Source organism: Ursus americanus, chromosome 2 (genome assembly GCF_024610735.1).
Source record: "Ursus americanus isolate L20-20 chromosome 2, mUrsAme1.1.p, whole genome shotgun sequence".
NCBI classification, from domain to species: domain Eukaryota; kingdom Metazoa; phylum Chordata; class Mammalia; order Carnivora; family Ursidae; genus Ursus; species Ursus americanus.
The window spans coordinates 83,027,234-83,052,821 of NC_142128.1; the positions used below are offsets into that span (position 1 = coordinate 83,027,234).

General features: G+C 44.8%; 1 protein-coding gene across 1 annotated transcript; it reads right to left on the minus strand.

The window, feature by feature from the left end:
- Positions 1–257: 257 nt before the first annotated feature.
- RNASEL (ribonuclease L) lies at positions 258–22,567 on the minus strand. The gene is given in 8 exon segments (XM_045811374.2): positions 258–2,489; positions 2,491–2,599; positions 3,271–3,404; positions 6,172–6,304; positions 7,561–7,766; positions 9,209–9,294; positions 18,213–19,878; positions 22,469–22,567. Coding segments are annotated over 7 exon segments (2,193 nt in total). The 5' UTR covers positions 19,687–19,878; positions 22,469–22,567; the 3' UTR covers positions 258–2,438.
- Positions 22,568–25,588: the final 3,021 nt, after the last annotated feature.

The window sequence follows — 25,588 nt, forward strand, 5'->3', positions numbered from 1 at the left end:
GAATTAAAGCAAAGGGAAAATGTTCAGTTCCTTCCTTCCCTCCCTCTCTACAAAGACACCCAAGTTGCCTATTGTTCCAGAATTACTGGAGGGCTGAAAATAGGCTCCCTTTCCCATTACTAAAGAGCAAGATGCCCTTTCTTAAAACTTACCCAGGCATTACTCAGTGAACATTTTCTATTATAGTTATCACTACTCTTTAGAGTGAAAATATCACTTTGAGAAAATCAGACTTAATCAGATGATTCAAAAAAAAATAAGATGATTCCAAGTTTTATTGAATATGTTTTACAAATGAGCATTTTGATTGACATATCCAGGTACTTACTACAAATCAGAAAATCAAAACTTAATTTTAAAACCTAAAGCATCCCAAAACCATAGTTAGGAGAAATATTAAACAAGCTACAATAAAGCTATTAAGAGATTTCTTTTATGTTTTGGCAAGATGATTAACATACACATGTTACTAAAACTGAGCAAAAGATCAGTATCTGTAAATATCAGTAACAATAATGTTACTAATATCCAGAATTCCTGAAAATGGTGAATTTGGGAACTTTTCAGGAATCAAATAAAAGCTTCACCAAAAAAAAAAAAAAACCTAAAGCAATCTTCCTACTCCTAAAACCTTATAGAATAGTCTTAAGTTTCTTTCTTCCAGTACTTTCTTTTCTTTTTTTTTTCTTTCTTTCTTTTTTTTTTTTTTTTTTGAGCAAGGAGGGAGTGACCCATCCCATCACAGGTGAGAGCGGAAGACATCAATGTCAATTTTGTTTAGTTTAACTTCCAACACTTCTTGCCGTCATTTAATGACACCTGGCTCAGGCTACCATCTCTTCAGAAAGAACCTAAGATACTGTGTTTTTCGTTTTTTGTTTTCCCCAGATCCTCCCATCCTCCCATTCCAAAGCTCCACCAGGACCACCACGAGGATAAGTGGAAAATATATCAGACTTAATGCCAGAAAATATGTTCAGATCAAGACAGTGGTACTTCCTAGCTGTGTATTAGAGCAAATCAACACGTCTCTAACCTCATCTGCAAAATGAGAACAGTAGAACCTACCTCACAGGATTGTTTTAAAAACTAAAAGAGAAAATATGCAAGTGTAATTAAAAATTATAAAGCATCACTAAAATGTAAGATAGCATTATTATTCATGTATGAAGAAGGTTCGTTCATTTTTCAAGGAATATTTATGTGGCAAACTTTTTGCTAGTCATTAATGGTACAAATAAATTTTATATATATATATATATCTCATTTGCCCTTGAGATCTTACATTGCAGCAGGAAAGAAGCAAGAGAAGGTGGAGAGGAGCGTGCTCTGATGTGGCTATGGGTGCTAGGGAGCCAGACAGAGCACTTGCACTGGGGTGTGGAAAGTAAAGGTATTGGGGGACTTCTTGGGGAGGTGACACTGGAATTGTGTCACTACAAATTCAAAGGCAAGGAAACGAATCCAAGTCACTCATCTGTGAGGTGGCCCACATAATCCACAGTCCTGGGCCCCAAGTCAGTTCAAAGGCGTCCCAATCCCTTAAGGCAGGGTTTCTCAGACTTGGTACCACTGATACTTTAGGCTGGATAATTCCATGTTGGGGGGCTATCCGGTGCATCGTAGAATGTTTGGTATCATTCCTGACCTCCATCTACCAGATGCCAATAATACCCCCTTATCTCCCAGATTTGAAACCAAGAGCATCCCTGCACACTGCCAAATGGCCCCTCAGGGGCAAAACTGCCCCCAGTTGAGAACTACTGCCATGAGGTCATGGAAAACCAGTGTAGGTGGTTCTAGAAGGAATGGGAGATAGTAATTAAGTTCAAAAGGACCCACGTGAGGGATAACAATAACACCACACACATTTATATAATGCTCTGTAAAAACTGATCTTGGGCAAGTAGTTCAAACTCTCTGAGTCTCAAGTCCGCCAGTTCTTTTTCTTTCTTTTCTTTTTTTTAAAATGATTTTTAAGTAATCTCCACACCCAACATGGGGCTCAAACTCACAACCCTGAGACCAAGAGTCGCATGCTCTACCGACTGAGCCAGCCAGGGGTCCCAGGTCTGCCAGTTATTAAATGGAGATAACCAACTGTAGCTTGCAAGGGCTTTGGGAGAACCAAATGAGATATTCAAGCATTAGAGGTCTAGGCATTCACTCTTTTGGGGCAACTGATAAGAGGAATCTTAGCAGGATGCCCCCTCCCCCAGCTCCTGCCACTAATCTTCACCTGTAAGAAGGACAAGGAGGGTAGTTTGAGCATATACTTTTTTGGTTACAAACATGGGGAATACCGAGGACTGTGCCAGGACCTGACATGGCCGCTATCTAACTCGTCCTAACAAGCACTGGTTTAGTGAAGAGACCCAGAGAGTTGTGTCGTGCCCAGGATCCCACAGCTAAATAAACTCAAAAGCCTCAGCCACCACTCAGGGCTGACCTTCATCATGCCAATGCTTGTCTGGATTGTGAGTTTTTGGGGAAATGCTTTCTGTATTCTGTGTTCCGTAGTTTCTTATAGACATACATGACCAGATCAGGAAAAGTGCTCTGCAAATACTGGAAAGGTTCTCCAATTCTCGACCTCATCCTGAAATGAAACATAATTGTATTAGCATCGTTGCTCCCAGGTCACCTTCCCCCTTTATGGCATCTGGGCCCGGAGACCTCTTTGCTCCGTCAAGTTCTAGAGCAGAGCAAGTAAGGACTTTGGAATCCGACAGAACAAGATTCATCTCCTAACAACTCTTCAGCTAACTGGCAACTTAATTTTTGTGAATGCCGGTTTTGTGCCCATAACATGGACATGTGCAGTTCCACAGTCTCTTACCTACAGTTCCAAAATCCAAAGGAGCCCTGAAAACTGCAAGTTTTTTGTGAGTTTGCAGCTACCGTTTTGGGCAACAAAAGCTGATTTCACTAACATGGGTCTACTTTTACAGCCTAAAAGTAGACGTTTACAGTGCTACATTCACCTTACCCAGGTGCCCAGTCCCCTGCATTGCGTCCCATGACGGAGTCACTACCCTTCTGTTCCAGAGGGCTCAGCAAAAGCTAAGAAGGAAGAGGAGAGCCTGCCAGGCACGTCCATCATTCATTGTAAGACCCGTGTGTTGGCTCTTTTCCAAACCGAGGGAAGGAATTACTTTCCATTTCATCAAAATAAATTTTCTTCTAACAAATAGCAGATACGAATTTAGAACGGAATTTTTTAAACCATCCTCATTTCGTATATGACTTAAAGGAACAAATAATACTCACTCTTTATTTTTTTCTTCATTAATATGTTCTCCCAAATTCCGGATGAACTTTAGCAGGTCACTCAGACTGTCCGTATAAATATGCTTTTTATTTCTATAAAACTTATTCATTTCATCCATAACATACTTGTCCATCTAAAACACAAAACATTATGCAAAAATATGGTAGCACCAGACTAAACCCTCATGGGATGTTGATACAAAGAGGCAAAATACAAATTTGAACATATGCCCAAATTACCACTAATTAACAAAGCAACTTAATAGAAAGAAACAGACGGAGATAAATACTGTACCGGGATGCTAACTGTATGTGTCTGGGTGTGGGATCGTAAGTGACTCTACGTTCCAGTCTCTATTTTCCAAGCAAACTTTTCATGAGAAATTAAATATATTTCAACATGGTTTAGGAATTCCTTGGCTACTATCCTAGGAAACTTGCTCATCCTACTACGCAGTATTTTTATCCTTGTGGCCACCCGTCCAAGCTGGTAATTGATTACATGTCCCCCTTGAAGAGGATTCGTTCAGACTAACGTCAGACCTAGCAGCCACTGCCAAAGTGAAGTGTGGTTGTTTTTGTTCGGTGTTGTTTTGAATTCTATTTCCAAAGAGTTCATGTTTCTGCTTGCCCCTAAGTGTCCCAGAGAAGCTTCTCTCCAGTCAATGCCTCTCTCTTCGTGCGTGCACCCTTGTCGATGGCTGTCCTATTTAGAAAGCGTGTCTGTGTGGCCGGACGGGGCGGCCTGTGGAGAGAAGGCAGCAGCATACACTGGAAAACTTCGCTCCTCCATGCGGCCGCAAGACTGGACGTCTGACCGTGACATTGGGCAAGTCACAAAAAGCCACAGAAAATCAAAGTCTCACAGGGGAAGTAAAAGATAAGACTTGAAGTCTGTCAAAATTCAATATAAGTCAGCGAGGTTTAGGGGAAAGAACTGATGGATTGGGAAAAGAAAGAATACGCGTTCCCTCTTGGTTCTGCCGCTCGCCGCCTCTCCGGGCCTGGCTCTTTGAGGCCGCACGCCTGAGTCTCGGTGCTGTGCCAGGAAACGAGCTGCGGGACTCGATGGCACGGCCGCTCCCTGCAGCGAGCGGCTTTAGCGCACGGCCTCGGCAGCCAGGCTGCCCAGCTGCAGGTCCTGGGGCTGGCCCTGGACCGCCGGAAAAAATGATTTGTCTGTGCCTCGTGGGCCCACCTGTGACATGGAGGTAATGAGCTCAGAGGCTGTTATACGGATTAACTGTGGAAACTCTCATAAAGTCCTGGGAACTATAACTGCCATATAGTCAGCTACAGAATTGTCCGCTGTTACTGTCATCTGCTTTGGTTTCAGACTTCTCTGTTGTAGTCTACAAGTGTAAGTTTCAGCTGAAGTTTGTTGTTGTTGTTTTTAAATTTTATTTATTTGAGAAAGAGAGAGCGAGAGAGGGAGAGCACGAGCAGGGGGAAGGGGCTGAGGGAGAGGGAGAAGCAGGCTCCCCACTGAGCAGGGAGCCCGACACAGGGCTCGATCCCAGGACCCTGAGATCATGACCCGAGCCGGGGGCAGACATTTAACGGACTGAATCACCCAGGGGCCCCTTAGTTGAAGTTTTATAGACATTCATTAGCAGAGTCATGGTGCACCCACTCCGTGCCTGGAATTCAGCAATGGACAAGACAACGGACAGTCTCTGCCTGGGTGGAATTTACAGGGTAGCAGGAAAGACAGACGCAAGGCAGCAATTATGAGTGTGATGTATCATCTAGAGGCAAGCGAGGGAAGGAAAGCAAAACAAGACCCAGAAACAAAGAGGTGTGGGAGAAGCAGTCCTAGATCAGGCATAAGATAAGGCTGCTGTTGGTCAAAGGGCTGAGGATTATGGATTCTCCCATAGTGCTTTGCACAGTCTCTGGGCTGCCCAGCATGCATCACACAGGCAAAGTTTCTGTGGGCCTCTCGGCCTCCCATGGCCCATGCTGTACTCTGCTTCACATGCCCATGGCCCTGCGTGGGTCCAGCAGGTAACTGGTACTTGACAGACATCTGCTAAGTAATAATAATGAAAGTTCGTGGGGGGCGCCTGGGTGACACAGCTGGTTAAGCATCCAACTCTTGGTTTCGGCTCAGGTCATGATCTCAGAGATGAAGCCCTGCCCCAGGCTCCACACTCAGCACAGAGTCTGCTTAAGATTCTCTCTCTCTCTCTCTCTCTCCATTTCCCTCTGCCCCTCCCCTCCACTCTTACACACACATACTCTCTCTCTCTGAAAATAAATTAAATCTTTTTTTAAAAAAATGAAAGTTCTGATAGCACTGACTAGATCAAGATGATGACTGATTTTTTGTTTTACTATATTCCGTTCATGTTGGGTGGATCCTTTCCTGAAGAGGAGGAATTTGAAAGATCACCTTTTCTTCATGGTGTGTCTTGTCAGGCAGAGGGTAGATGTGTGCACGGCTGCTCAGACCGGGGCTGTCCAGACAGCAGAGGCAGCCGATCTCTCCCTGGACCGAGAAGCCTCATGGTGGAGCAGCTCGCAGGGGTTAAACTCATTTAATCAGCTGCTGTTGTCACAACAGTAATAGGATTGTCGGCCAGGCCTCTCTTAGAACCAAGGGTGGAGGGAAAGAGCCCTAAGAAAGGAGAAAGCTCCTGGGCTGGGATGAGGCCATCATAAAAAGGAGTCTAGATCAGAGTCTGTCTGTCAGGAGGGCCTGGCCTCTGAAAGATGGAGCAGGGACCCAACAGGGCAGAGGGGGACTGGGATGGGGAGGAAGGCAGGAAAATCACCTCTTCCCCCCCTTGGTTGAGCCAGGCCAGCAATATAAAAAAAAAAAGTTAGAAAAACTAACGTAACACATTACACAAATCCTCATTCCTAGGATAATTTCCAGACCATAGGAACTGTTCATACCTTGGAAGTCCACCAGGTAAAACTTCTGGAACATTCAGATTTTTCAGGTTGCAGAAGCTGGACAATCCTGCTTTCTTCCAACCGCCTTTTAATGTCAGATTCATTTCCCACATCCCTAAGGGTCCTATAGCGGCTGAGGATGACAGAATTAGCATGGTCATACCACTCGGCCCTCTCTTTTTCAGAAAGAAATCAATGTTACAATTTGTTTTTTGATAAAAGTAGTAAAACCATGTCTCTAGAAATTCTGCGTGATGGGAGAGGCAGACAGGCATCTTTTCCTTTCTCTCTCTTTTTCTGCTCTTCAGAAAACAAAACCAGAATCCAGAGAGGTTAAGTCACTGCTCCAAAGACACACGGCCAGGAAATGCCAAGCTGAGAGGAGAGCCGGGTCTGTTGGTGCCTAGCCTGACTCCTTCCTACCCCACCCTACCGCTATGGTTAACATTATGTGTTAATTTGGCCACAAGGGGCCCAGATTAAATACTATGCTAGGTGTATCTGTGAGGTGTTTCCAGACGAGATTCGCATTTGCACTGGTGATCGCAGAAAGGCAGGTCAGCATCCCCAGTGGGAACGGGCCTCATCTAACCCACTGACGGCCTGTCTAGAGCAAAAGAGGGAATTCACCCCTTCTTGTCTGGTTTTTTCAGCGGGGCCATCAACCCTCTCTTGTCCTCAGGCCTCCCAGCTCTCAGGCCTTCAGACCCCTACTGGAATCCACATCATCAGTGCTCCTGGCTCTCAGGCCTTTGGATTTGGGCAGAATTACACTGTGGGCTTTCCTGGGTCTCCAGCTTGCAGGGGCAGACCGTGAGAATTCTCAGCCTTAATACTGCATGAACCATTTCCTTGAGAAAAGAAAAGAAAAGAAAAGAAAAGGAAAGGAAAGGAAAGGAAAGGAAAGGAAAGGAAAGGAAGAAAGAAAGAAAGAAAGAAAGAAAGAAAGAAAGAAAGAAAGAAAGAAAGAAAGGAGAAGAGAAGAGAAGAGAAGAAAAGAAAAGAAAAGAAAAGAAAAGAAAAGAAAAGAAAAGAAAAGAAAAGAAAGGCGCCTTGGTGGCTTAGTTGGTTAAAGCATCTGGCTCTTGATTTTGGCTTAGGTCATGATCTCAGGGTCCTGAAACAGAGCCCCATGTTGGGCTCTGGTCTCAGCACCGCGTTTACTTAAGATTCTCTAAATAAATAAATAGATAAATAAAATCTTTTTAAATAAATCAATCTATATTTATATTTATCATTTGGATACACTATATATATATATATATATATATATATATATATATATGGTATATATATTAGTGCATATTAGTGTATAGTGTATATTAGTCATGATGTATATATCATGTCTCCCTTCTGGAGGCCTGGAATAGGCAATCAAATTTTACTTACTTCTCCCAACTCCAAAAGAAGGGATGACCCAGCAGGCCACTCAGGTGCCCCTGCACGTTGTCTCCAGGGTTAAACAGCTCACGAATGAGGTCCCGAGTTTCCTCATCTGGAGAAAGTTCAATCACCTCTTCATTACTTTTTGTCTTCAGTGTCTCAAAAGGGAACGCTCCCTTCCTTACCACATAGAGGACCAGCCGTCCAAGGGCCTGCAGGGAAGCCAGAAATCAAGCCAAAGGCGTCTATGAATTATCACTCTGTATGGAGGTGTGGTGCAGGTTACGACCAAATGGAAAGTGGGAGAAATCTCGAGGTATCCACAGGCTGGTTAGGGAGAGAACGCACATGTTCTGCAAGGAGAACCCCTCAAGACAGTGTAGGGTCCCCATAATTTAGGTTTATAAGGAGCAAAAGATAATCCTAGGCCAGGGTTGTCAGGGCAAACTGCTTAGAGGAGAGGAATTTTTTTTAATGTAAATTTCTTTTTTTTTTTTTTTAAGATTTTATTTATTTATTTGACAGAGAGAGACAGCAAGAGAGGGAACACAAGCAAGGGGAGTGGGAGAGGGAGAAGCAGGCTTCCTGCGAGTAGGGAGCCCGATGCTGGACTTGATCCCAGGACCCTGGGATCGTGACCTGAGCCGAAGGCAGATGCTTAACGGCTAAGCCACCCAGGAACCCCAAGGAAGAGGAATTTGACCTAGACCTTAAAGTATGGATCAAATGTTGATAAACAGAGGAGAGGAAAACTGTTTTCAACAAGGGAAATGCCAGGATTTTGGCTGGAAACTGGGACTTTGGGTTGGGACTATGTCAGATGGTAGATAAAGGAGCCAGTCCAGGTCCAGTGGGACATGGCAACAGCCCCAGGAGTTAGGCTATGACAGGGAAGAAAGGCCAAGAAGGAGGCCAGCATAGGCACTTCCTACAGCAGGCAAGGCACCAGTCACGGAAGCAGCTAAAATCTAGAGCATTTTAGCAGCAAAGGCCAGACATGGATGGAGAGCTCTTGCCCCGGGGTTGAACGTTCTGCACCCTGGAGAACCCCCCCCCAGGACAAAGCTGCCCAGACAGGGTCAGAGTCAATCTGGGAGCTTTGGTCCGCAGGGGTCAGGCTCTGTTTCTGCTGTCTCCTCCCAGGAGAAACAGCTGTTTCAAGCTCTTCACCTTTGCGGCCAAGAGCAGTCTCTTCCAAGCTGGGGATCAATCCCATCCCTCCCATGGGTTCCAGAGGGCCTTCATATCTGGCGCTCCTCGGAGTTTAACATACAAGTTTGAACAGAATGGGAAAAGAAATCCCATTTGCTTTGTCTTCAGGCAGGAAATACCTCCTGCAGGAATTTTGGAGGTCATTCAGACCTACCTCCTGGGGGTAATTTTAGAAGAGGTGTGGCATGCTTAATTCATTTACTGTCTAGCAGGTGGCAGAAGAGAGAGCGAGACAAAGAGATGCAGAAAGGAGCCCCGGCAGCCCAGAGAAATGCCCTTGTCTGCAAGGGGGTGAAGAAAGTGAGCCCCGAGAGAATGCCTTGAAAGTTAGTTAGAAGAGTTAAAATAGAAATGATGTCTAATTGGCCATAGGAAATAAGGGAAAGAATGAGACAAACAAGGAAGCTGAAAGATGGAAAAGAAAACCAATGGTAGAAATTACCTGTAGATCTCTCCTGATTTCCTGCGGCTCTCCAGCCCACTTGATGCTTTCGTTAAAATCTGCCAGGCAAACAGCATTCTTGGAATCTAAAGGATAATTTGTAGAGATGCAGTGAATATCGTCTCTCTTCATGTTGTAATTAACTAACCACGTACCACAGTGCGCTACCATCTCCGAGGAGGCAGTAAGAAAGCCTGTATCTGCGTGGCTGTTTACTCCTCAAAACAGCCACGTGTGTCACCTGAACTATGAGGTATCTGCCAAGGGCAGGATTTAATTTCATTTTTTCGAGGTCTGGGGGTGGGGAAGGATGAGGATAAATTTAACCAGTTACCCATTCAGGCAACTCCTGGCGGCAATGAGCACAGATTTATAAAGGAACTGCTGGCAGGAGACACGCTGACTTCCTCAGGCTCAATAACAACGAACCAAAGAGACTCCAAATTCAAGAGCAGCTCGCCACGGCACCGCACTCCATCAAGCCCACCAACCACAGCCCCCACGACGCTGTGAACAGTTACCACGGGTTAACCGTGTGCCTGAAATGAGTCACTGCCTCCTTGCCCTCCGCAGAACCGCTCTCCCTTAAAGAAGCCAGGATGCATGGATGGGCGAGGTCAGAAACAAGATAAAAGGAGAGCAAGTCAGTGATCTGTCCTTGAAGAAGCGGCTTCAGCTTCTGGCTTGAAAGAGTCTAAGAAAGCAAACAGGGTAACTCCGGACAGTAGGACGGTCAGCACAACTTATGGCCAATTAGACTTAGATATCAAAGTTGGGTGGAAACCCACAGTCTAACAAAAACAAACCCATTAAATTATTCAACAAGGGTCTAGCGAGGGGAAAAATGACAGTGAGGGAGGAGAACAGAGCACAGTGGCCCCGTGGAATTTTGAGTCTCTGAGCAAGGAGATAGATACTGAGAGAATGTAAAATTAATTGCAACTTTATTTTTTTTTAAAGATTTATTTATTTATTTCAGAAAGAGAGAGATCAAGTAGGGAGAGGGGCAGAGAGAGACAAGCAGACTGTGCGGAGCGTAGAGCCCCAAGTGGGGCTCGATCCCAGGACCCTGAGATCAGGACCTGAGCCGGAGGCAGACGCGTAACCAGCGGAGCCACCCAGGCGCCCCTAACTGCAACTTTAAAAATGCTAGCCAGAAGTGCAGGATGCTCCGGAAGTGTCTAACAAGAGCCACATGGCTGTGTGTGGGAGAGAAGTCTTCCTTAAGGATGGACCTTAGACAGAGATTGGTAGAATTCATGTGGGTGAATGGAACAGGGAAGAGAGAATTCCAGATAGGAATTCCCAAGGCAGAAAGGAACCTGAGGAATTCCACTCGGACAGAAAGGAGGCCCAAGCGCCGGGAGAGGAGGGATGAATTTGGAAAGTAGCCTGCCATGCGGCTGAAGGGGCAGAGGGTGCAGATTGTAAACCAGAGACTGTGTTTAGCTATTCAAACTAATAAATCCCCTTCACTGTGTAAGCCACTGTGAGTTGTCTGCTACTTAAATTTGCAAGTGCCTAATGGAACACTTCACATCTCTTCTAACACTTGATTTTTTTTAACGAGCCCCAGGCTTTACTTTTATTTTTAGATTCAATCGACACCGTTAAGGTGTGATCAAAATTTTAAACTCTTACACTTAGTTTCTGCACTTACGGAATCGCAGACCGCTAACAGTTGATAGGCAGAGTTAGGATAAAATTCGGGCACTCCACCCCACTGTCAGTGAATCAAGAACCTCTTCATCCTCACTCCCATCTGAGCGATACCATCTAAGATATTTTTAATTAAAAATTTTAATGAAAAACAAATAATTTTTCATTAAAAATTCTTAAAAAGAACACATATTTAGGTTACTTAAACAATTAAATTTTTTTGTTTATTCTTTGCTGCTTATAAATCACTGTTTTCTTCCAGGCTCTTTCTCTCCTTCCTCATGCAGATCCTCTAGCAGTTCTTTCATATATGGTCTGTGGGTAGACAGTCTTCCTGGATCCTTAAATGTTTAAATAATGTATTTCAACAAATGGTGCTTAGAAAAACTGGACAGCTACATGCAAAAGAATGAAAATGGACCACGTTCTTACACCATACACAAAAATAAACTCAAAATGGATTAAAGACCTAAATGAGACCTGAAACCATGAAACCCCTAGGAAAAAAAAAACAGGCAGTAATTTCTTTGACATTGGCCATAGGAACATTTTTCCAGATATGTCTCCTCAGGCAAGGAAAACAAAAGCAAAACTAAACCATTGGGACCACACCAAAATAAAGAGCTTCTGCACAGCAAAGGAAACTATCAGCAAAACGACAAGGCAGCCTACTGAATGGGAGAAGATATTTGCAAATGATATATCTGGTAACAGGTAAATATCAAAAATGTATAAAGAACATATGCAACCCAACACCAAAAAACCCAAATAATTCAATTAAAAATGGGCAGCGGTCCTGAACAGACATTTTTTCCAAAGAAGACATATAAATGGCCAATAGACACGTGAAAATTTTCTCAACATCACTCATCATCAGGGAAATGCAAATGAAAACCATGAAGAGATATCACCTTACACTTGTCAGAATGGCTAGAATCAAAAAGACAAGAAATAATAAGTGTTGGCAATAATGTGGAGAGAAAGGAACCCTTATGCACAGTCTTGATGGGAATGTCAATTGGTGCGGCCACTGTGGAAAACAGTACGGAGGTTCCCCCAAAAAGTTAGAAATAGAACTACCATATGATCCAGTAGTTCCACCACTGGGTATTTACCCAAAGAAAACAAAACCACTAATTTGAAAGTTATATGCACCTTTCTGTGCTGTGGAACACTGGTTATTTACAATAACCAAGATATGGAAGCATCCCAAGCGTCCATCAACAGACGAGTGGATATATATAGATACAGATATATAACAGAATATTACTCAGCCATCAAAAAAAAAAAAGAGATCTTGCCATTTGTGACAATAGGGATGGTCCTAGAGAGTATAATGCTAAGTGAAGTACGTCAGTCAGAGAAAGCCAAACACCACATGATTTCACTCATGTGGAATTTAAGCAATAAACAAAGTCGGGGGGGGGAGGGAGGACAAATAAAAAAACAGACTCTTAAATACAGAGAACAAACGGGTGGTTTCCAGAGGGGAGGTGGGTGGGAGGATGGGTGAAATAAAGGGGATTAGAGGACACTTTTCATGATGAGCACTGAATAATGTATAGAATTGTTGAATCATTATATTGTACACCTGAAACTAATATAATACTGTATGTTAATAATACTTCAATCAAAAATATGTATTTATTTTGAATCATGTGTGAACAATAATAATTTGGCAGTTATCCAGTCCATTCTGGATGCTTTAACAAATTACCGTAGACGGGTATGGCTTAAACAACAGAAACTTATTTCTCATGGCTCTGAACAGTGGAAATCTGAGCTCAGGGTGCCAGCAGCATTGGGTTCGTGGTGAGGGCCCTCGCACTGGTGTATAGATAGCCATCTTCTTTGCTGTATCCTCATACGGTAAAAAGACAACTAGCCAGCTCTTTCGATAAGGGCACTAATCCATCCAAAGCAATTTTGAGAAAGAACAAAGCTGGGGGTATCACACTTCCTGATTTTAAACTATATTACAAAGACCTAGTAATCAAAATCATACAGTACTGGTGTAAAACCAGACACACAGATGACTGAAACAGAATCAAGAGCCCAAAAATAAACCCACACATATGCAGTCAACTAATATTTGACAAGGAAGCCAAGAATGCTCAATGGGGAAAAGACAATCTCTTCAAAAAATGATGTTGGAAAAACCGGATAGTTACATGCAAAAGAAATGAAAGTAGACCCCTATCTTATGCCACTCACGAAAACTAATTTGAAATGGATTCAAGACTTAAATGTAAAACCTGAAACCATAAAACTCCTAGAAGAAAACATAGGGAAAAAAGCACCTTGATGCTGATCTTGGCAATGATATTTTAAATATGACACCAAAAGCACAAACAACAAAAGCAAAAAAAAAAAAAAAAAAAAACAAGTGAGACTACATCAAACTAAAAGCTTTTGCACAGCAAAAGAAACCATCAGCAAAATGAAGAGGCAGTGTATAGAATGGAAAAAATATTTACAAATCATGTCTCTGATATGGAGTAAATATATATAGATGAAATTCATTCAACTCAATAGTAAAGATCAAATACTCTGATTAAAAAATGGTCAAATGAAGAGACGTTTTTCCAAAGACATTAAAAGAGCCAACAGGTACATGAAAAAGTACTTAAGATCAGCAATTATCTGGGAAATGCAAATCGAAACTATAATGTGGTATCATCTCACACATCTGTTAGAATAACTGTCAAAAAGACAGGAGATAACAAGAGTTGGTGAGGATGTGGAGAAAAGGGAACCCTGTGTATTGCTGGTGGGAATGTAAATCAGTGCAGCCACAGTGGAAAACAGCACGAAGGTTTCTCAAAAAATCAAAAATAGATAAAGCAGAAGTGTATCTGAAGGAAAGGCCATCACCACCTCGAAGAGCTTTGTGCACTGCCGGGTCATTGCAGCATTATTCATATTAGCCAAGACAGGGAAACACACTGTGTCCACTGACATGTGAGTGTATAAATAAATGGTGGGATACATTCACGGAATATTGTGCAGCCATAAAAAAGAAGGAAATCCTGCCATTTATGACAATACGGATGAACCTGACGGCGTTATGCTGAGTTTAATAAGTCAGAGAAAGACAAATGCTATGTGATCTCACTTATATGTGGAGCCTAAAAACACCCTGAACTCAGAGAAGCAGAGAGTAGGTTAGGGCTTGCCAGTGGTAGGGCTGGGGGAAATGGCTAAAGGCAGCCAAAGGGTACAAACTTGCAGATGAATAAGTCCTGGGGATGTCATGTGCAGCGTGGTGACGGTGACTATAGTTACCAACACTGTATTGTATACTTGAAGTTGCGAAGAGAGTAGATCTTAAAAGTTCTCACCACACACACGATGGTAACTATATGTGGTAATGTGGCAGCTAACGGAACTGTGGTAATCATCTTGCAATACATGTGTACATTATATCATCACATCGGATACCTTAAATTTATACAATGTTACACATCAATTGTATCTTAATGAAGCTGGGGAAAATAAAAAATGTGTTTCTGATTATGAAAAAAAGGCACTAATGTCATTCACGAGGGCTCCATACTCACGATCTGATCACCTCCCAAAGGTCCCATCTCCAAACGCCATCACACTGAGATCAGGGTTTCAACCTGTGAATTCTGGGGGAATACTAAGATTCAGCTGTTAGGTTCTCTCTCCTCAGCTCCTTTTTGTATTCAGGATGCTGATGAGAGAAGTCTCTTACCAATCTGATTCTGGTTTCTATGTAGGTAATTTGTTTTCTTTTGGGAGCTTTTGAGGTTTTCTCTTTTTCCCTTGATGTTTTGATATTCCTTTAAGATGTGACTCAATAGGGTTTTTTTCCTCACTTACCCTCAGCTCTTGGTGAGTTTTTCAGTAAGAGAACTATATCTATCTTTAGCTCTGGGACATTCTCACTTTTTTTTTTTTCAAAATTGCTTCAACCTCATTTTCTTCTTCCCTCTGGAATGCCTATTAGGACTTCCGGATCTAAATCCTGACTTCTAAACCTTTTTCCCTATTCATCCCTTTATGCTTTTCTATTATTTCCTAGGAAAATTTCTTGGGCAAATCTTCTAGCTTGCTAATTTAATCTCCAAGCCAGTCTTGAGTTTTAAGCTTTTAAACAATTATATTTTAAACTTCCACATTCTCTATTTGGTTCTTTTCACAATGTTTATCTTTGCTTCTTGGATGAAATAGCCCATCTTTGTTCTCTGGTTTTATTAATTATACTTACTTTAAAGTACTGTGGTTACTCCAGATGGCAAACTAAGCAAATACCCATGTCCTAACCCCTGGAATCTGCAAATATTACTTTATATAGTCACACACACAAAAGGACTTTGCAGATGTGATTAAGGATCTTGAAACAGTGGGAGCCTGGATGGCTTAGTCAGTTAGACATCCGACTCTTGCTTTAGGCTCAGGTAATGATCGCAGGGTCGTGACACTGAGCCCCGTGTCAGGTTCTGTGGTGAGCATGGAGCCTTCTTAAGTTTCTCTCTCTCCTCCCTCTGCCCCTCCCTGCTCACGCTCTCTCTCCCTCTCTAAAGAAAAAAAAAAAGAGAGAGAGAGAGAGAGAGAATCTTGAAATAGGAGAGATTATCCCAGGTTAGCAGGTGAGTGCTAAATGCAATCACACATATCCCCATGCAAGGGAGGCGAGGGACATCTGACAACAGAAGAGAAAGCTTCCACAGAGGCAGAGACTGAGTGATGCCACAAGCCAAGGAATACTAGCGGCCACCAGAAGGGGGAAGAGGCAGGGAACAGGGTCCCCCCCCCCCCCCCCCAGCCTACAGAGGCAATTTGGCCTTGCTGACATGTGATTTGGGGCCAGCGGAACTGATTTCATACTTCTTGCCTCCAGAACTATGGGAGAACACATTTCTACTCTTGTAAGCCACCAAATTTGTGATCATTTGTTCCAGCAGCCATAGGAAACTAACACACTTTGCCTCTAAGTTCTTCTATTTCATGTCTCTTTCATGGTATCAGCACCTCATAAATATCTTCAGTGATTTGACTGCAAGCCTTACTTTGCAGTTGAGAATCCCTGATGCCCTTTGAGTTGCTTCTGTTAATGCCACTGAGCGTGGGGGAGAGATGGAGGCAGTTGTCAGAACTTCTGCTTTGCATTTTAGTCAGTGAAACTTGGGGGTAAGCACTTAGTAGGGTGCTTTGGCAGAAATCTTGTGGATTTGACTGCTCTTTGTTTCTCTTGAGATCATTAACCGCCCAGCATCTCAAGGAGTAGCCCTGTCTGCAGACAGACGGGCCTGGGACAGATGCTTGGTCTGTGCGGAATGCACAGGGTGTGATCTTCCTAGTTTCTACGGAGGCAACAATCTGCCCGCTAGCTGGTCTTCTGTCCTCTCCTGCTGCTGGCTTCCAGGCCTCCTGGGTGGTGTTTCTTTGCACTGTTCCCACTCCCATGAGTAATATTTAGCTGTGGCATTCTGCATTTGTCCTGGGCTCCTGTGTCCTTCTCTAATCCCAGCCTATCGTGTTCAGTCTCTTTACGATTCCTCAAAGATTTTGTTCTGTAAAACTTCTTTTGTTATTTTGATCTCAGCTAGGAATTCATTTAACAATCTTCTCCTATCATTTTAGGGATTTAATACAAGGAATAGTCTGTAATACGTGTTAGGTTCACCACCGGAAGGCCAAAATAGAGTCAATTCTCAATTCTCTATTGTTCGAGCTTAAGAATAGGAGAGGTGGTGCCAGAAGTGCCAGAAAAGAGGTAGTGACAAGTAATTTTCCTTTAGCACGCGAGACGTGACTCTTTTGCATCAAGATCAGCATTAGAACTGGGAAGGACGCCGCCCTCGGCTGCATGTCGAGGACTCTGCCTCACTCTGTAGAGCTGTACGTATTTCTGGCCTTGGTCAGTCTCCCCAACAAAGTTGCTTAAAACCAGGAAGGAGTGCCACCAGCACCTGTCCTCAAACTAAAAGCCGATGCCAGGTGTACTTTGATGTCTACCTACTTCTTTCCAGGTCTTGTCCAGGACCTTAAATACCGTTCTCTGCCTTTCAATACCTGGACCCTCTTTTCGTCTTGTTCCCTTACACCTACCTTGAATCTCAGTGCAGTCTGTAGGAAGGCATCTATTTCTGCTCAGCCCTCTAGACAAGTACCCGGCCTTTGCTGAACACCTACAACATACAGGTAACTTGTCTAACGCACCGCACTTAGACCTCCTAACAACCTTATGAAGGAGGTATTACTTACTTTAAGTGAGGAAACTAGGCTCACAGAACCAGGTGACTTGCTCGAGGCCGCAAAGCTACGAAGTGGCAGGACGAGGCTGCAAGCCTCCCTCCACGTGGCTGAAGCCAAGACCCCTTCTACTGCACCACACGGCCTTGCGGGACTTCACATTAGCTCTGCTTCTTTCCTTTATTTATTTATTTATTTATTTATTTATTTTTATTTTTATTTTTTTAAAAGATTTTATTTATTTATTTGACAGAGATAGAGACAGCCAGCGAGAGAGGGAACACAAGCAGGGGGAGTGGGAGAGGAAGAAGCAGGCTCATAGCAGAGGAGCCTGATGTGGGGCTCGATCCCATAACGCCAGGATCACGCCCTGAGCTGAAGGCAGACGCCCAACCGCTGTGCCACCCAGGTGCCCCTGCTTCTTGCCTCTAATGCTGCTTTCATTTACTTTGTTTTTGGGTGAGGCCCGTGGGTGCAGACTCGTTCTCCCCACTTGCAGTCTGTTTCACTCGTTCCATCTTATCCTCGCTGCCCAATTTTGACCTCGGTTTTGCCATTAAATTTCACAGTGGAGGGGTGCCTGGGTGGCTCAGTCAGTGAGGCGTCTGCCTTCGGCTCAGGTCATGATCCCAGGGTCCCATGATTGAGTCCCACATCGGGCTCCTTGCTCGGTAGGGAGCCTGCTTCTCCCTCTGCCTGCCGCTTCCCCTGACTGTGTGCTCTCTCTCTCTGACAAATAAATACATAAAATCTTAAAAAAAAAAGCATTTCACAGTGGCTACCATCTTGGCTGAAGGAACACAGCTTCAGGATTCTCTGACTTGCAGGCTACTTTAGGAATTCAAATTTCTGGAGCTGACCCCATCCAAGACATAACCTTCATACTTATATTTGCCAAACGAAACAGAGATTGGCCTGGTATTTCACTGGCATCTGCGACCTCCCTGTGGGGTAAGGGTTACACCTGGTAGCAGGAGAGCCGGCACTGTAACTACGACTCTGTTACATTAATCCTCAAACTGAATAATCCGCATTTCCTCTACTCCTTTCCTACCTATAATGAAAATCCTTTCTTTTTGTAAATAAAGACCCCGTGATTTCTGAGAGAAGACTGGGGACTCACCTATGAAGATGTTCTGTGGGTGCAGATCCTGGTGAGTGTATCCACACCGCAGATGTAGTTCTTCAACAGCCTTAAACACAGATAAGAGGACGTTTCGGGCAAACTCATCTTCCTCATTTTCCACAGCCTCCCCACGGTGCGTGGTCAGGTGTTCCTCCAGTGTCCGCTCACAGAGGGCAAGACACACATACAGACAGCCCTTGTGGCTCTCACTCCCATAGAATGTCACCAAGTCACTGTTTGCTCGGCTGCTCTGCAGACAGGAGACTTCCTGTTGTCCACGGGTGCTGCCTTCATAGAACCGCTTCACAGCTACTTCCTGCCCTTCGTAGAAGCCAAGGTAGATGCCCCCTTCAGAAGTGTCAGCAATTTTATATTCTTCATCAATAAAGATCTTGAGGTTGCCAATCATAGGGCGGTATATTCTGTAGAGATGTTCCAAGGCCTTCCCCCAGCGTGAGCTCTGAGGCTTCCAGTCTTCAGCAGGAGGGGGACAAACTTCTCTGGCTCCGTAAGAGAGAAGCAGCTTTACAAGGGAAGGGTCATAGTTGCGCCTCGCTATCATCACCAGATCCCCACAGTCCGTGCTGGCGCCTTTCTCGCATAACAGTTGAGCAACGTCCTTCAGTCTGTGTTGGACGGCCAACAGAAGCACTGTTTTGCCCTCCCTGTCTGTATCATCAATCTCTATATGTTCTTGTTCCAGAAGCATCTGCACCAAACCCAAGTGCTTCTTTTCCACTGCCAGGATCAGGGGTGTCTTCCCTTCCTCTCCCCTCACATTGACATCAGCCCCATGGTCCAGCAGAAGGCGAGTGATGCCCTCCAGATTTCTATCATCAGAGCTCCTAAATGCATAGATCAAAGCATTTCTGCCCATATTGTCACAGGCTTTGACATCTGCCCCCATCTCATCAAGGAGGATCTTCAAGACATCTACATGTCCATTTTCAGCAGCATCCATTACAGCTGTGGTCCCTCCTTTTCTAAGCCTCTTTTGATCCTGCTTTGTCCTTCGACTCAAATTCACCTTTGCCCCATTCTCATACAGGAATTTTAAGGCTTCCACTCTACCATTCACAGCAGCTTCCATGAAAGCTGTGAAGCCATTAGCATCACACTCATTGACATCTGCTCCTCTAGAAAGGAATAGTCTGAGCAACTTCACATTTCCCACAATCCCAGCAATGATGAAGGGAGTGGCCTCATTCTTCTTCTTCAGACAAGGGTCAGCACCATAACGAAGCAGAAGATCCACCATGTCCTCCTGGTCACCTTGTACCGCGTTATGCAAAGGTGACCAGCCCCACTCGTCCTGGAAGTTGACATCAGCCCCTCCTTCCAGCAACTGCTGTACCAGGTTGATGTTTCCGTCTTTAACAGCTTTGATTAACTTATCGCCATCGACTGATGTCCTCCCATTGCTGGAGGGTGTGGGTCTCTCCTGAAGACTGTTATGGCTCTCGGTCTCCATGATGGTAATTACCGCTGGCTACACCTCTGTGCCTTTTCTTTGAGAAAATGAAAACTTATCTCCTTGGGACTTGATCAAAGAGACATGGAGCTCTTTGAACTATCAGGGTAAACAGGGATTATCTGGCTGTGGACCAACAATATGAGGAAAGAAATACTCTTGCAGTCTTCTGATAGTCCACCTGGAGATGAGCTATTTTGTCATTTTATAATAGTGAGAAAGCATTTGAATTAGAAAAATTAATTTTACTAGCAACTTTTCCAAAATACATCTACTTATTTATATAGAACTATTTACTATAGAATATTATGAACATATATAAATTAAAAACAAGAAAACTATTACACTGTAGTCCCACCACCCAGAAATAGACATTGTTAAGATTTTAGGGGACACCTGGGTGACTCAGTTGGTTAAGCATCTGCCTTTGGCTCAGGTCATGATCCCAGGGTCCTGGGATGGAGTCTGGTATCGGGCTCCCTGCTCGGTGGGGAGCCTGCTTCTCCCTCTGCCTGCCGCTCCCCCTGCTTGTGCTCTCTCTCTGACAAATAAATAAATAAAATCTTTTTAAAAAAAGATTTTAGTTTTTAGTATATTTCTCTTTTTTTTAAAGATTTTTATTTATTTATTTATTTAGAGAGACAGAGTGAGCAGGGGGAGGGGCAGAAGGAGAGGGAGAGGGAGTCTCAAGCGACTCTGCGCTATGCACGGAGCCCGCCACAAGGCTCCATCTCATAACCCTGAGATCATGACCTGAACCGATAACAAGAGTCAGATGCCCAACCACCTGAACCACCCAGGTGCCCCTATTTTAGTATATTTCTATAAATTTTTAAAAAATAGTTGAGATCATGCTATGAGGATACTGTATAAATATCCTGCTTTCATTTATGGCCATAGTACAAATAATTTCCTGTTATCACAAAGTCTTTTAAAACATTTTTAATGGCTATGCAATATGCCACCAGTCAGTTACTTCATTGCCCTATTACCGAACCGTTTTTAAGAACAATTTTTAAGAACAATTTTTAAACAAGATTTTTAAAGTTAGAATTTTTTTTTAACAATTCTAAATAATGTTGCAGTAAATTTAACTTCGTAAAGCTGGTTTTCGTATTGATTTCTTATGATAAATTTCCAAGTATTGAATGACTGGTCAAAGTGTAACAGCATGCCAACAGGTCTTAAGTGTTAATTTGTTTCAAGCTCATCCACTCTTTGCTTGCTGACCTAAGTCCCTTGATCTGTAGCAGAACTAACTTACTTCCCTTGAGATTTGCAGACCACTGGCCTTGAGGAGGGAAGGACCAAACTTTCCCAGAAGATAAGGCCTGACTACATTCGGGAAACAGAGGCCACAGATGCCAGCCTGACTGTTTAGGGTCATACAGACATATGACTAACTGGTTGGGCACTTGCCACTCCTGCACGCATTTCCCACCTAACCCCACCCTCTTTCCCACGCCTTTCCCCCTAAAACCCTCCTGCTTCCCCTAGGATGGGGGAGATGGTCTTGGAGACATTAGTCTGCCATCTTCCCAGGTTGCCAGCTTCCCAAATAAGACAACCTTCCCTTTTGAGCAGCTAGCAGCCAAACCTGAGTTTGGAACCAGTTCTCTGTCCGGTAACAAAAGGATATCATTGTTTTAAAAATTCTCAACCTATGTTAATAAATTTCTTCCAATGTCATATTAACATATTCTCACTAGAAATAGATGGTCTCTTAAAAGAAAAGAACCCTCATTTATAGGGGGGAAAATGTGCTTTGTGTCAATTTGCATTTCTTATATCTATTTGCATTTCTTACACCTCTCGGTGCATTTGCTGGCTCTGTGCATGTCTTCTTTATGCATATGTGCTTGTATTCAAAGTAGCATAGAGAAGTGGAAAGAGCTTGGACTCCGCCCTCACAAGATTAAAGTTTGAACCCCTGGTCATTTCACTTCAGATTGTTACTTTCTAATTGTGTAACATTAGGTTATTCTCAATTTCCCGTTCCCTCAAAAGGGGGCAACAATAAATACATTCATGCATGTAAAGTATGGCAAATATGAGGCATTCAATAAATGCTAGACTTAATAACGTCCCTTCATGAAAAACAAAATCCAGCGATTCCTACTCTCGCCATCCATGTGCATACACACACTACCCAAATAGGGGAGCCGGCCGTGTTGAGTTAGTCCAACTGCCCTCCGTCCGATGTGGGCAACAGAGCCGCAATTCAGGCATCAGACAGCACCGAACTGTTCCTTGCAGATTTGTAAAACACCTGCTACAGAACCCGCAAAGCGCCCCATTTTCGGCAACAGTCTCCAAGCCCCCACCCTCAGAGATCTAAATCGATTGTGCTACAAAATCACAATCACCTGGCAATGAAACCTTTGAGACACACGTTTGCGCTCAAAGTTCCTGCTACAACAGGCGTGAGCCAGGCTGGTCTAAATCAAGGAGCAGAGAAGAGAAGGCAGTCGAAGAAACCCCCAAGTGGAATACCTGAGTGCAGAGACCGCCAGCAAGAGCGCCGTGGGGCACAAGCCTGCTTTCGGTTTCGAGTTCTTGCTCTCCGCAGCGGCGCTGGACAGAGCGAGCCGGCCGGCTTAGGGACCCGTGTGGACTTCCGCGGGGGCGGGGGGCGCTCAGCACCCGAGAGCCGCGGCCAGCGCTCCGCGTCCACGCCTCCCGCAGCACACCCCCTTCCCTCTCCAGAGCCCCAGCCCAAGGAATCCCTCAAAGGGAACGATTTCTCAAGCTACCCCAGCTCTCCTCTTTGCGTCTCTCTTACCTTCCACCCAGACGCCCCGGGCTCTTCCGTGAACAGCCTGCAATGGGCAGATCGCGGGCGGGCAGGAAAGCACTTCCTCTCGGCTGTCACGGAGTCAGCGGGGCGGGGCTGAGAGAGGGAAGGAGCGAGGCAGGCGCGGGGAGGGTAAAGCCGCCGCCAGGCCGACCTCCCCTTTAACCCTTTGCAGGACGGCGCGAGGCCTCAGCTCTGCTGCAGAGGGTCGATCTGATGGCCCACGCCTTCCCGCCCTTGAGGCTTCAGTCCACAGCTTCACGTCTCATCTTTATTTTTATTTTTTTAAGAGATTTTATTTATTTATTTGACGCAGAGAGAGACAGCCAGCGAGAGAGGGAACACAAGCAGGGGGAGTGGGAGAGGAAGAAGCAGGCTCCCAGCGGAGGAGCCTGATGTGGGGCTCGATCCCAGGACTCTGGGATCACGCCCTGAGCCCAAGGCAGACACTTAACGACTGAGCCACCCAGGCGCCTACACGTCTCATCTTTACCACGTTATTGTAAATCCCATACCTTCTTGAGGAAATGAGTCGTAAGGAAGTATTTATTAAGCACCTACTGTGTGCCCAGGCACCCTGCCCATTGCTTCACAAGTGACATGACCCCTGTTGACCCCTGACAATCCTGAGTACAGCGAACCTGAGACTCAGAGAGGCTAAATAAACGCAGAGCCCAAGCTCCCTCACCCATCTGGGCACACTCAACTCACTGCCCCGGCCCCGGGGAGGCAATGAGGCCTCCCCACAAGGGCACCAGGCTGGCAGTCTGTGGACTTGATTCTGCAGCCAGCGCTGTGGCCCTTCAGGGGAGTCACCTCAGGTGGGAGATGGTTTAACCATGTGGAGTCTCACTTCTCTCATGTAACATGGTTTTTAAGATTCCTTTCTGCTCTAGAAGTTCTGTGCTTGCCACTTTCCTAGCACTGCAATGCATGCTGTGTCCTGAATGCTGCGGTGGGAGATACTCCTGTCCTCAAGGAACAGCCAGCCTTGCTGGCGAGGCCAACCCTTGACCATCTTGAACCAGGAGAATCAAAGAGGGGTGGCCCAAGAGACATGGAGAGTGTGACAACTGTTCTGGTAGGAGGAGACTTCAGTGTGCCCACAGAGACCCCAGGCATGAGGCTGAGTCCAGAGCTTCAGACTCTGAAGAAGGAGCCACCACCAAGAGCAGAGGCAAGCAGGCTCAGGAGTGGGAGGGAAACCAAGGGGGAGAACATGCAGAGAAGCCTAGGCCAAGGCTAAATACAAGGAGGTCCCCCGCCACCCCTCTGGCTTCCCCTTTCTACACACAACATGTTAGATATTGGGACACAGTGTCCCCACCCTTCCCTTCTTTGGACCAGAAAGATCCCTAAGGCTGCAAGGATCAGCTCTAAGAGTGAGAATAAACTGTGTTTTACTTACCGGAAGCTCTTCTTCGATCTTGACAAGAAAAGAATGGGGTCAAATTGAATCAGATATATGACTGATGTTCTCACAGCTTCATCACAATTTTGCTAATTAAATCCAGATTTTCCCGCTTTCCTTTGACTGTCGTAAACGTTCATCGTACCTGTTCTGTGACTTGTGAAGAATAAAATAAAAAGACGAGGAAGCAGAAGTGTGGCTAAAAGAGGAAATGAAAATTTGCAAACAAAACAAAACAAACAAACAAAAACAGGAATGCTCAGGACCCAAGTGATCATAAAGCAGATTCCTTTATTCCAAAGGAGTAGCAAGAAATGTAGGCAAGGCGGAACAGCTGGCATAGCTAGGAAGTCCCTAGCACTAGGGAGTAAGTGGAGGCTGTTGCCATGGCACTCCGTGCCCATGGGCAGGAGCAGGAAATAGCAAGACTCTTGCCAGCAGACATTAAGCCATTAAGTCTTCAGAATGCTTCAGAGCAAGGCCCCTGGAACCAGACTGCCTCACTTCAAATCCAGACTCTCCCACTATGATAGAATAATTACAAAAAATAGCCCCATTTTTTTCAACCTTCCCTATAACCATGCTCTTCACAATTTAACTTCATACTTTTACTCATTAAGTACTCTCAGCGCTTTCTTTGAATCTGGGCTGGGGACCCTGCCACCATATGAAGAAACCTGGACTAGCCTGCTGGGTGACAAGAGAGACACATGGCCCAGATACCACCATTGCCCAAGCCAACGACCAACCAATCCTTAGATATATGACTAAGGCCATCCTAGACCGGCCAGCTCCCACCAGCCCACCGGTGGATCACAGACACAAGAACAAGCCAGTGGAGATGGGCCGAGCCTGGCCCAGGTAAGCAGAAGTGCCTAGCTGACCCACAGACTCATGAGCAAAGAAATGCTTATTATCTCAAGCCACAGAGTTTTGGAATGGTTTGTCAGGCAGCAATAGCTAACTAACATAGCCACCGGCTAACGCTTTGAATTTGGGCAATTTTCTTAAGCCTTCCAGGCCTTGGTTTCTACATTTGCAATATGGTGATATTAAATAATTACATCAATTACCATGCAGGAATGTGGTGAGGATTACAGATATGTGAAGCACGTGGAATAGTGCCTATCGCACACACGTGGCTACCGTTTGTGGATTCTTTTTTTTTTTTTTAAGATTTTATTTATTTATTCATTCGACAGAGATAGAGGCAGCCAGCGAGAGAGGGAACACAAGTAGGGGGAGTGGGAGAGGAAGAAGCAGGCTCATAGTGGAGGAGCCTGATGTGGGGCTCGAACCCGTAACGCCGGGATCACGCCCTGAGCCGAAGGCAGACGCTTAACCGCTGTGCCACCCAGGCGCCCCTCCGTTTGTGGATTCTTATCTGTGGAGCACTGTGCCGAATATTTTCCGTGCATTTTCTCATTCTGTCATCACAGAAGTCCTGGGAAGCCAGTCCTATTCTTATTCACAGATTACAGGAAACTGCGAGTCTCTGAGAAATCCAGGAACGAGCTGAAGATCACTCGGCGAGTAAGTGGCAGATGTGGGACTGAATTCAGAGCCCGCTCTCCAGAGCTCCACGCTGCATTGTCTGTGGAACCGCCTCTGGGAACTGGCGATAAGTTAGGGCAATGACACTCTCCAGCACAGAACGCTCTCCCTTAAGTGGGGGCCCAAATTATAATCCAAATAAA